General features: G+C 38.7%; 1 protein-coding gene across 1 annotated transcript in view; it reads right to left on the bottom strand.

Moving 5' to 3' along the window:
- JAK1 (Janus kinase 1) overlaps window positions 1–13,381 on the bottom strand; it is a 459,211-nt gene that overhangs the window by 106,794 nt on the left and 339,036 nt on the right. Inside the window, exons 14-17 of the mRNA XM_053693677.1 lie at window positions 4,440–4,575; window positions 3,696–3,847; window positions 2,406–2,556; window positions 2,188–2,282 (exon numbers count right to left, since the gene is read on the bottom strand). Coding sequence (XP_053549652.1) covers window positions 2,188–2,282; window positions 2,406–2,556; window positions 3,696–3,847; window positions 4,440–4,575 — 534 coding nt within the window. The remainder of the gene's footprint in view (window positions 1–2,187; window positions 2,283–2,405; window positions 2,557–3,695; window positions 3,848–4,439; window positions 4,576–13,381) is intronic.

The following is a 13,381-nucleotide window of genomic DNA, read 5'->3' on the forward strand; positions in this document are numbered from 1 at the left end:
TCTGATAGAACCTTCAAACCCTCCAACTCAGTTCCCTGGCAGGGTACATCCGAGATTGCCACCATTGCATCAGAAACTTCACTGACAACATGGTTGTCCTTCCTCTTACGTTTGCCATGTAGCATAGGAAAAGCAGACAACGCATCAGAAATTGTAGAAGACATAAGTGCAGCTATGTCCTTTAAAGTAACTCCAGCAGGCGCTAGAGCAGAAGTACAGGGCACTGCTTGTGCGGGCGTTGGGACGCTTGGGGAGAAAGCTGCGGCATACTCTAAATCTCATCATTAGATTCCTGAGAAGCATCTGCTTTTGAAAAATTTTGCTTATGAAAAATATTTTCCTTATAACTTAAAGCCCTCTCAATACATGAGGGACAGAAAGGGATTGGTGGCTCCACATTAGCATCCAAACACATGGAGCAAGTAACATTTTGCACGGCTCCTATGTCCATACTAAAATACAAAAGGAAAAAATCAAAACTCTTTAAGAGTTTATATTATATAAGAAACATATGTCCAAAGCTAATCAAATTGATCACAAAAAATTTGATGACAGAAAAGAGAGGAAAAAAAACAAAACGATACTGTGTCTTTAAATTTTAAAACCGCAAATTTTTTACTGAATTACAGAAAAATGTTCCCCAGCAGTTAAATAAAAGTAAAATCAGACACCTATACACCTCAGCAACTCTGCTGAGGTGCCTACCTGCCAACAGACTCACTACTCCCTGACCGGAACACTTGTTAGCTCTTTATAGATGAAAAACGATCCGGACACACAGGGGAATAAAAAACGCTACCACCGCTTGCCTAATTATTCAGAAACAACATGCGGTAGTAGAGCTACGTGTACAGACGTCCACTTCTGTCGGCTTAGGACTGCGCAATAATCTAAAGGCAGCGTGCAAAAATATAGCCCCGCCCATCGTGGGCGTAACTTCCCCAAACACATTACCCGACAAAGGAGTAAAAGTAAATGAGGAACCGTAACCACCATTTATAATAAAATGAGCCAAAACATCCTTTTCAGTCTGCTTTCAATTGAAAAATTTGGCAAGAGACTACAAGCCTTCTCCCAGCCCCAGTGCCTGTACTCATAGCTGTCCAAACCAAACCCTCCATACAAGAGTCTTATGTAAACTTCAAACTAAGTTTAAGTGCCCACTTTACTCTGAGTCTACTCCCCAGAATGAACAAAGTAAGCACTTACCTTAAATGCTGTCCGACAGCAGGACAGTCCAGCAGGTTTAAGAGGTCCTCTCCCTCCCATAGCCCTGTTGAATAAGATAAGCCTGAGTTAAATGTGCTTAGGCTATCTGGATTAGGGCAGCATAAATGTATAGGAGGCGCAGTAAGAATTATGTCCCACCAGTTCCTATTGCTCTAAAGCCACCAAAAGCTCTACTGATGAGACTGATATGGACTACGGCTACACCCTAGAACAAAGCAGCACTCTCTGGCACTACTTTAAAAATAATAAACTCTTGATTGACACCTCACTTTACCTCTTCCTATCACTAACGTAGGCAAAGAGAATGACTGGAGTGGGAGGGAAGGGAGGAGCTATATATAACAGCTCTGCTGTGGTGCTCTTTGCCTCCTCCTGGTCAGACCAGGAGGTGTAATCCCACAAGTAAGGATGATGATCCGTGGACTCATCGTGTCTTTAAAAAGATATTGATATTCTCTTTACTCTTGAATAAGAAAATAAAACAATAAGTAAAAAATCAAATTTTAAGGTTTTAGCATTTATAGACACTGCAATTTTTAATGAATAGAATTTTAACAGTTCTTTTCATGCCCCAGATATCTCTAAATATGCCAGCTCTGCACCCATATCCTGCTTAAGCAAACTGCAAGGTCTGATGAGTCCTATGATCCAACCAGCATCTAGCAGACATCCATGCATTCTACATCCACCTATATATTTTAATTATATGTAGTATTTTGCACAGTTGCCCCAAACCTCAACCAATGGAAAAACATGATGTTTTTCTTCTATAAGGATATTGTAAAAACTCATTGCCATGGGTGGTTAGATCTAAGACCTCAAAATTGTAGATGCCATATTGTCTCAGAAGATATTCTAACTCTGAAAATAACATTTAATACTTATTGATGCTATATAGACGGTACATCACAATATCTTCTCCACAATGTAAATATTTATGATAAAAAGTAAATTAACCTCTCCCAAATCTCGAACCCTTTTCAGGAATCGTTTCTCAAACAATGTTGGGTCGACTTCTCCTAAAGGTGTTTTTTCAGACACTATATCTGGATCTATAAATAAAGAAAATGTTTAAATAAAGTTAATATCAAGAACACCAACATACATAATAAATATAAAACAGAGGACATAAATTATATTAAAAAAATGCAAATAAGACTAAAAGAGGCTCTCACTTTGCTCTTCCAGTTTATTTATTTCTCTCATGATTGCCCTGAAAAAGGGTCTTCTGTTTGGGTCATAATTCATACAGTGTTTTATTAGATCTGCTAACTCTTTGCAAGATGGCGCCACCAACATGAAAGAACCTCCATAAAATCGCTCTTTCTGCAACACAAAATGTAACAAGTGATTAGCTGGAAGGGACACTAAAGACACTTTACAATTCTGTTACTATTTAATCACCTTCAATGCAGTTTGTAGAAAGGTTTCTGTGTTCTCAAAGGAAATATAACCCAATGCCCAATGTTTCTCAAATTATTGGGTTATTTTAAAAAGACAATTTCCAGTGAATGTTTTAAATAATAATAGTTTATTTGTACATGGTCTTGGGTTATCTGTATCTTTTCATAGTTTCCACTTCACCTTCCTTTTGTTTGTGGGTTTATAATCGAAGCCAAATTTTAACAGATGGATTCATGCAAAATAATTAAAAAAAAAAATCATATTAACTTCTATTATCAGATTTAGCGCGTTGATCTCATTGGCTGACTAATTTCCATGAGAGCATACTGAAGTTGGCTCAGGAGTGTATTTGTCTTGAGCACTACGTGACTGCAGTGTGTTTGAGAACATTATACAAGCAACCTGTAGAGGGTGCTTTAACTGCAGCTGTTAAAGCTGAGTGACAGCAAGCATCACAATGCTGTCTTCACCATAGAGTTTTATCATAGAGTGTCAGAAGCTACAGCACTCTAAAGCTCCCTCTTACAGTTGCTTGTATAACAATATTACTACACACACTGTTGCCATATAGTGCTCAATGCATGGGCACGATGGTGAGCATACCTCAGTATGCTTTCATGGAAAGGAGCTAATCTTCAAGAAATGATAACCAAGAGTAAAAAAGGTCAATTTGATATATATATATATATTTATTTTTTTAACTGTACTCTCTATCAGAATCATGAAAGCTTGTCCCTTTTAAATGTTAGTACTAGAAACAGCAAGATGGAAAAAGTAAAAGAACACTTTCTTTTTAAATAAATTAAACATAAATATTTGTCTATGTCCCTTTAAACAAGTAACCGTAGCTGTCAAAACTTGATATTCGGAATATGTTAGGCAATGAATATATCTTCTCAACCACAAGGTTGTGCTGTCTGGCTGTGTTGTGTATACCAGTGTTTTTATGTATTATAAAGTTATGTAGGACATTTATTTTTGGGGGGCCCAAGCACAAAAATGACAGCCTTAACTTATTAAAATGTTATTTTGTTTCTTGAGTTTTGTTAATAATTCTGTACCTCTGCCAATGTTTTATCTTTCAGAGGAACTTCCCCATTATAACAAATTTCCCATAAGGTTGTTCCAAAGCTCCATTTGTCTGCTGCAACACTCAATACTTTGCAGTCTTCAACATATTCAGGAGCAATCCAAGGAATTCGTTCCACACGTTCTAAAATACAAAAAACAACCGTGTGACTTAAAGGGACACTATACCCAAACATTTTCTTTCATGATTAAGGTAGAGAATACAATTTTAAACAACATTCCAATTTACTTCTATTACCTAATTTGCTTTATTCTTTAGATATACTTTAATGAAGAAATAGCGATGCACACAGTGAACCAATCACAGGAGGCATCTATGTGCAGCTACCAATCAGCAGCTACTAAGCATATCTAGATATGCTTTTCAGCAACGAATATCAAGAGAATGAACCAAAATAGATAATAGAAGTAAATTAGAAAGATGTTTATAATTGTATGCTCTTTCTAAATCATGAAAGAAAAAAAATTGGGTTTCATGTCCCTTTAAATAACAAACACTTTAAGTAATGACCAAAAAAAGTGCATTAGATATAAGTTTACAAATATCAAGACTTTAAATAGTACTTCAGTAAAGCCAATAAACAGGTTATTGATAACTTTACTATCTAGAACATATAGATTGTTTATGATTTACAGGTTAATTCTATAGGGTAATGTGTAAAATACATTTAAAATCCACAAGTAGATCAGTGAAAATGTGTGAGTAATTACTTTACCTTGTCTGGTTAGGACGGTTATTGGTATACCAGGATCACTCAGTTTTATGAAAGGACCAACGTCGTTGTCAATGCCTTCTCTTGCCAGTAGAATGTTCTTTGTACATACATTTCCATGAACTAAATCTTTATCTTCCTAAATTTAGAAAATAAATAATATAATACATTAAACAATAATACATTATCTAACGGCCAGATTACGAGTTTTGCGTTATGAGGGGTGCGGTACTAACTTGCAAGTTATTCTCACCGCTCACTTTCCTACAACGCTGGTATTACAGGTTTTTAAAAACCCAGCGTTAAAAGACAAGAAGTGAGCTTAGAGCAAAATTGTGCTCCATACCGCACTCCAATACCAGTGCTACTTAAGTCAGCGGTGAGCTGGTTGTACGTGCTTGTGCACGATTTCCCCATAGACATCAATGGGGAGAGCCGGCTGAGAAAAAGTCTAATACCTGCAAAAAAGCAGCGTAAATCTCAGTAACGCAGCCCCATTGATTCCTATGGGGAAACTAAAGTTAAGTTTACACCTAACACCCAAACATGAACCGCGAGTCTAAACACCCCTAATCTTACACTTATTAACCCCTAATCTGCCGCCCCCAACATTATAATTATTAACCCCTAATCTGCCGCTCCGGACATCGCTGCTACCTACATTATACTTATGAACCCCTAATCTGCTGCCCCCAACATCGCCGACACCTACCTTATATTTATTAACCCCTAATCTGCCGCCCCCAACGTCGCCACCACTATAACATATTAACTCCTAAACCGCCGTACTCCCGCATCGCAAACACTAGAGAAATATTATTAACCCCTAATCTGCCGCCCCTAACATCTCCGCCACCTACCTACATTTATTAACCCCTAATCTGCCGCCCCCAATATATTATATTTATTAACCCCTAAACCTAAGTCTAACCCTAACACCCCCTAACTTAAATATAATTAAAATAAATATAAATAAAACCTAAAATTATTACATAAATTATTCCTATTTAAAATGAAATACTTACCTGTAAAATAAACCCTAAGATAGCTACAATATAACTAATAGTTACATTGTAGCTAGCTTAGGTTTTATTTTTATTTTACAGGCAAGTTTGTATTTATTTTAACTAGGTAGAATAGTTACTAAATAGTTATTAATAGGGTTGCACCGATACCATTTTTTTTTAAGACTGAGTACAAGTACCGATACTTTTTTTTAAAATACTCGCCGATACCAATTACCGATACTTTTTTAAGTCCTGTGACAGTGTCCCAAGCACAATACCGACTAATGAGTTAAGATAGCTTCTTTATAATTATGAAGAACTGTAACTCAAAAGACATTATGAAATAATAAAACAGTTTTATTTGCTTGTTGTCACAAAGTTGTAAAAACTCGTAGAAATTTAACAGAACATGTTTATAAATAAAAATATTACATTAAAATATATTCATAATAACAACAATAAATAACAAATGTAATATCACAACCAACCAAAAGTGCAATACAGTAAAAATATACCAGTGCACTGTTTAAACATGGGGAACACTATGGGCTAGTGTTAAACATGGGGAACACTATGGGCGAGTGAAGACTCGCCAGAAACACGGGGCATCAAGCTTCATACGGAGCTTGATAAATATGCCCCTATATATCAAATATAATCTAAATCTAGTCCTATTATTGTAAGATGTGTGTTCATAGGAATTAACTTAATTTTTTCCTATGAACACTCTTCCTGCAATTATATAAGCTAAGGATGTTCCTCAGAGTACAGTATGTTTTGAGCATAATTGTGCAAGATAAGAACTAGCATTATAACAGGTAATCTAGCAATTATAATCATTTTTCAAAAGTTAGTGGCAAGTTCTTTTTAAGGAACAGAAGCATCTCTGTATGTTCAGCTATAAGTCTGTTTCTGCTATCAGTAATGTCGTTTGATGCTAAGCTGAACAGTCTTTCACTTTCAGCACTACTGCATGGGGCAAAAAGATAATTTTGGGCCATTTTAGCCAGAGCTGGAAATCTCCGTTTATTATCTGCCCAGTACTTCAGGGGTTTGTCTAAACGAGGTACAGTGATCTCTCTTACAATAGTACAATACAACAGCAATTTGTATTGGCCGAAAAGAAGTGAACCATTTCTAGTTGAGTCTCCACTACAGCTTAAAATTAAATGGGAACTTGCAGTTTGAAAAAACTCCACAAGACAGCGTATGGGTAGGAAGTGGAGGTTTCAGTATAAGTATCGGTACATTTGCATGAGTACAAGTACTCGTGCAAATACTTGGTATCAGCACAGATACCGATACTAGTATCGGTGCAACCCTAGTTATTAACTATTTACTAATTACCTAGCTAAAATAAATACAAATTGGCCTGTAAAATAAAACCTAAACTAAGTTACACTAACACCTAATCTAACCCTACAATTAAATAAATTCCCTAAATTAAATTAAATTAACTAAATTCAATAAAATTAGCTAAATTACAAAAAAACAACACTAAATTACAGAAAATAAAAAAGAAATTACAAGATCTTTAAACTAATTACACCTAATCTAAGAGCCCTAAAAAGCCCACCCAAAATAATAAAAACCCCTAGCCTAAGCTAAACTACCAATAGCCCTTCAAAGGGACTTTTGCGGGGCATTGCCCCAAAGAAATCAGCTCTTTTACCTGTAAAAAAAATTACAAACAACCCCCCCAACAGTAAAACCCACCACCCACACAACCAACCCCCCCAAATAAAACCCTAACTAAAAAAACCTAAGCTCCTCATTGCCCTGAAAAGGGCATCTGGATGGGCATTGCCCTTAAAAGGGCATTTAGCTCTATTGCTGCCCAAAGCCCTAACCTAAAAATAAAACCCACCCAATAAACCCTTAAAAAAACCTAAAACTAACACCCTGAAGATCCACTTACAGTTTTGAAGATCCGACATCCATCCTCAACGAAGCCGGGAGAAGTCCTCAACAAAGACGGGAGAAGTCTTCATCCAAGCCGGGAGAAGTGGTCCTCCAGATGGGCAGAAGTCTTCATCCAGACGGCATCTTCTATCTTCATCCATCCGGAGTGAGTCCATCTTATATTTATTAACCCCTAATCTGCTGCCCACAACATTGGCTGTTCCAATCAGCCAATAGGATTGAAGCTCAATCCTATTGGCTGATTGGATCAGCCAATAGGATTGAATTTCAAACCTATTGGCTGATTGGATCAGCCAATAGGATTGAACTTCAATCCTATTGGCTGATCCAATCAGCCAATAGGATTTTTTCAACCTTAATTCCGATTGGCTGATAGAATTCTATCAGCCAATCAGAATCTAAGGGACGCCATCTTGGATGACGTCACTTAAAGGTACCTTCATTCGTCAGGTAGTCGTCGTTGGAAGAGGATGCTCCGCGCCAGATGTCTTGAAGATGGACCCGCTCCGCGCCGTATGGATGAAGATAGAAGATGCCTGTCTGGAGGACCACTTCTCCTGGTTTGGATGAAGACTTCTCCCGGCTTCGTTGAGGATGGATGTCGGATCTTCAAAACTGTAAGTGGAATCTTCAGGGGGTTAGTGTTAGGTTTTTTTAAGGGTTTATTGGGTGGGTTTTATTTTTAGGTTAGGGCTTTGGGCAGCAATAGAGCTAAATGCCCTTTTAAGGGCAATGCCCATCCAAATGCCCTTTTCAGGGCAATGGGGAGCTTAGGTTTTTTAGTTAGGGTTTTAATTGGGGGGTTGGTTGTGTGGGTGGTGGGTTTTACTGTTGGAGGTTACAGGTAAAAGAGCTGATTTCTTTGGGGAAATGACCCTTTTAAGGGCTATTGGTAGTTTATGCTATGGGTTTTTATTATTTTGGGTGGGCTTTTTTATTTTGATAGGGCTATTAGATTAGGTGTAATTAGTTTAAAGATCTTGTAATTTGTTTTTTATTTTCTGTAATTTAGTGTTTGTTTTTTTTGTAATTTAGCTAACTTTTTTTAATTAAGTTAATTGTATTTAATTTAGGTAATTTATTTAAATTGTAGTGTAGTGTTAAGTGTTAGTGTAACTCAGGTTAGGTTTTATTTTACAGGTAAATTTGTATTTATTTTAGCTAGGTAGTTAGTAAATAGTTAATAACTATTTAGTAACTATTCTACCTAGTTAAAATAAATACAAACTTGCCTGTAAAATAAAAATAAACCCTAAGCTAGATACAATGTAACTATTAGTTATATTGTAGCTAGCTTAGGGTTTATTTTATAGGTAAGTATTTAGTTTTAAATAGGAATTATTTAGTTAATGATAGTAGGTTTTATTTAGTTTATTTTAACTATATTTAAGTTAGGGGGGTTAGGGTTAGACTTAGATTTAGGGGTTAATAAATTTAATATAGTGGCGGCGACGTTGGGGGTGGCAGATTAGGGGTTAATAAATGTAGGTAGGTGGCGGCGATGTTAGGGACGGGAGATTAGGTGTTAATATTTAACTAATGTTTGAGAGGCGGGAGTGGGGCGGTTTAGGGGTTAATATGTTTATTATAGTGGCGGCGATGCAGAGAGCGGCAGATTAGGGGTTAATATTTTATTATAGTGTTTGCTATGCGGGAGGGCCTCTGTTTAGGGGTTAATAGGTAGTTTATGGGTGTTAGTGTACTTTTTAGCACTTTAGTTATGAGTTTTATGCTATGGCTTTGTAGTGTAAAACTCAGAACTACTGACTTTAAAATGTGGTACGAATCTTGACTGGATAGGGTGTACCGCTCACTTTTTGGCCTCCCAGGACAAGCTCGTAATACCGGCGCTATGGAAGTCCCATTGAAAAAGCAGCGTTATGGGGGGCGGAGCTACGATGTGCAGGAGCATGGACGCACTCTAAGAAAGCTCCGGAGCTGTCGGCACCTCTAGGAGGTAATATGTGCGGCTAAAACATTGTAGCTACTATTCATCAGCAGCCTAAGCCATCCTGTCATTGTGCTTGCACAAAGTGAACTTTAAAAAGAACACTGGACAGACCAATAATAAAGATAGGATTTAAGGAGCAGAGACAGCGGTCGCCATCTTGGATATTCCCTGCAGTCTCAGAAGATTGTCCGCACTGTCCTGTACATCGGATGGGAATGCGGCCCTGAGCTTCAACAATCCTTTAGGGCTTGTTCTTCACAACAACCCTCAATGAGAGAGAGAACCTGAGAGCAGTTAATACCCTTCGGGGGCCTTTGGCGATTACCGGGTAAGGCCCAAGACGTCACATAAGTGACTGTGATAACACGGGGGTACCAACGCAGGCCCAGATAAAGCATTACATCAGTAATTTAAGATCCTGGAGATAGTCAGATCATTTATTCTACAAACATAAGCTATAGAACTCTGTCATTATTGCATCTTCTGGGGTACATATTGAACCTATACTAAGAGCTAGTCTACCAGTAGAAGGGTGCTACTGACACGCTATTCACTCCTTCTACTTATTTACAAGAATTCTATCAATAACCTCAAGCAAGTGATTGGACTGAATAGGTAATTTCAATGACATGACCTCCTATTTGTTTTTTGGGATTAATTATTGATCGTCCATCTGAAACGACAATATAAATGGCGGCCAAAAAAGGAAAAAGGCCTGACAAGCAGATAAAAGCTCCATTCTTGGCCCCATCGGTTTCTACCTACTTTCAGTCACAAGAACATATGGGGGCAAGCACAGCACTATCCCAGGAAACTCCCCCTTCTGATTCAGAGACTATAATCTCTAATAACCCTCAGGACTCTCTGAAATCTATTAAAGCACAATTAGCAAGCCTTCTCTCTAAAACAGATATTGAATCCCTAAAATCATTTATAAAAGAAGAAATTAGGGACCTGAAGAAAGACCTCAATGAATTGGGTTTCAGAATGGAATACCTTGAGGAGGGACAAGAACACATTAACAATTTGGTTAGCTCTAATTCACAGCAGCTATCCATTCAGGACTCTATGATCCAAAATATGCAAGATAAAATAGAAGATCTTGATAACCATGGAAGGAGGAATAATTTGCGGATCAGGGGAATCCCTGAAGATGTCTCCCTTGACCAACTCAAAACTTTTGTAAAAGACCTTTTGCATTATCTGGTCCCAAGGGCCCCTCCCATCCAAAATGAAGACATAGAGAGACTGCATAGAGCTCTGAAGCCCTCTGCCAAGCCACCGGCCCCACCCAGAGATGTTATCCTCAAGATGGTAAAGTACACTACTAAGGATGAGATCTGGCAGCCGGCAAGGTCCAGGCAGACAATACAGTTTCAAAACAATAATCTACAAATCTTTCAAAATTTATGCCCGCAAACTATACAGAGGAGAAGGGAGGTGCGTTTCATCACAAAAACACTACAAGAAAATAATATCAGATACCGATGGGGCTTTCCCTTTAGCCTAATTGTCACCCATAATGGCGCCCAAATAACATACAAAAGCTTCAATGACTTTGACACTAGCCAAGAGACTAAACCTTACGTTTGACCCCCCGCCGGAAAGAATTATAGACGTCTCTACCTGAGCGGACGACTCAGACAGACACCCCGAAGGAGCAGAGATCCAGCTGGACCAGAGTGGCCTCTAAGAGACGCAAGACCGGGCCTGCACCCTCGCCTGGGGCCACCTGAAAAGGGTAGTCTGCTAACCCTGATGGTTACCTCAAAGTTTAATCTTTGTAAGTTGCTGATAAGGCCTATATCCCACCTTGGAAGACTTTTGGAAATTTATCTTGGAAGGAAAATCTGAAGTGGCCTCTCGTCTGGCTTAGGCTTGTGGTACAGTATGGACACTGCATGCTTATGCTGAGATTTTATTTTAATTTTTTAATCCTGTCTACCATTGCAGTGACTTGTGCTATCCCCGATAGCTTGGGGTGGGAGCGCATAAGTGCGTTATTAGAGGGGAGCTCATAGCTATAAAAGCGGCTAAGAATAAACAGAGAATGTTAATTTTAAAAGATCTATTACAGGAACTAGAAAAACGTCAGGACATCCATAAGAGATTCCCTGAAGCTTCTTCACTTCTTGAAACCTTACAGCATAAAAAAAAATCAATTGAACCTTCATCTAGGCGCTAAAGCTAAACGCAGGGCCCTTTTTCTTAAAAAGAGATTCTATGAAGGTGGAAACAAACAAGGTAAAATGCTAGCCAGATTACTAAGACATAGAACCATAGAAAGATATGGTCCACCTCTAAAGATATAGCTGACAAATTCAAATGTTACTACAAGGACTTATATAATCTAGATAAAACCTGTTCTCCCCCTAGACATACTGACATATCTGATTATCTCTCCCACCTGCGACTCCTCCCACTTACTGAAGAACAAAGGGTGGACTTAAAAGCCCCTTTCACTCTAGTGGAACTCCGGAAAGCCATACTATCCTTTCCATCTGGGAAAGCCGCGGGCCCGGATGGTTTTGGACATGCTTATTATTCCAAGTTCATAGATACTCTTGCCCCTCATCTCCTTGCCCATTTCCTAGACATGGATAATAATAAAACGTTTTCACCTCAAGCCCTCCAAGCCCATATCACAGTAATACCAAAACCCAATAAAACCCTGGATGAGATACCTAATTACAGGCCAATTTCCCTGCTGAATGCAGATGTTAAAATATACGCTAAGGTGATCACTAACAGACTTAACTTCTTCCTCCCTTTACTAATTCATCAAGATCAGGTGGGTTTTATCCCAAACAGAGAGGCTAAGGGTAATACTGTCCGTAATCTCCACCTCCTTTGGCACGTCAAAAAACAAGGCACTCCAGCGGTTTGGCTTTCTACCGATGCGGAGAAGGCCTTTGACCGGGTTAGTTGGTCATTCCTAAAAGCTATACTTCAGACATTTGGTATAGGGAAACATGATTCACAGAATATTTGCATTATATGACTCCCCCAGTGCCCGAATCTCTTTGAATGGAATTCTCTCCCCTCCATTTATGATAACTAACGGCACGAGGCAGGGATGCCCCCTTTCCCCTCTATTATTTGTTTGCCTATGGGAAGCTCTGGCAGCCAAAATAAGGCAAAATCAGGAAATAAAAGGAATAGTGGTTGGTGAGGAGGAATATAAATTATCCTTGTTCGCTGACGATGTGCTATTCACATTAACAAGCTCAGATAAATCAATTCCCCCCTATTGGAGGAATTAGAACTCTTTAGAAAGCTAACAAATTTTCTGATTAATAAAGCCAAATCAGAGATCCTTGGGGTCTCCGTGCCTCCCCCTATAGAATAACAGATTACCCTAGACTTCCCCTTTCGCTGTTGTAAGAACTTCCTAAAATATTTGGGCATATACCTGGCCGAAGACTTAGACTCAGTTTATAACTTCAATTATATCCCTATCAAGCTTGCACTTACACGTGAACTTTCCTCATGGCATGCTTTAGCACCTCACATGGATAGGCAGGATCAATGCAGTCAAGATGACGGCCTTCCCCAGACTGCTATACATTTTACAAGCTCTCCCCATCCCTCTGCCCCCCCGATACACTTTGAAACTCCAACAGTTATTCAGCTCTTTTATTTGGAAAGAAAAATCCCCTAGAATAAGCAGAACAATATAGAGTCCTACAGATTAGCAATATTCATCCAGAGAATCCTCGACTGGAGGATACATAAAGGTCAGAAGAGGTGGATACAGCTTGAGGATCATTTGACTGAAGGGCTGTGTTTACAGGCCTTCTGCTGGATCCCTAACTCTGAAAAACTAATTAGAGACATAGCTAACCTGATCACTAGGGAAACACTCTACCAATGGGAACTAGCAAATAGGATCAACCCATATCTTTCCTCCCTCCCCTCCCCTCTCAACTCTCTGATTCATAACCCTGAATTCTCTTTGAACGATCTGGGGATGCATCTTCCCAGTTTAGATACACCATCAGATATAATTGTTCACCAACTCTCAGAGGACGAACACCTGTGCTCTCATAGTAAGCTTCAGGAAA

Source organism: Bombina bombina, chromosome 10 (assembly GCF_027579735.1).
Source record: "Bombina bombina isolate aBomBom1 chromosome 10, aBomBom1.pri, whole genome shotgun sequence".
Lineage (NCBI taxonomy): Eukaryota > Metazoa > Chordata > Amphibia > Anura > Bombinatoridae > Bombina > Bombina bombina.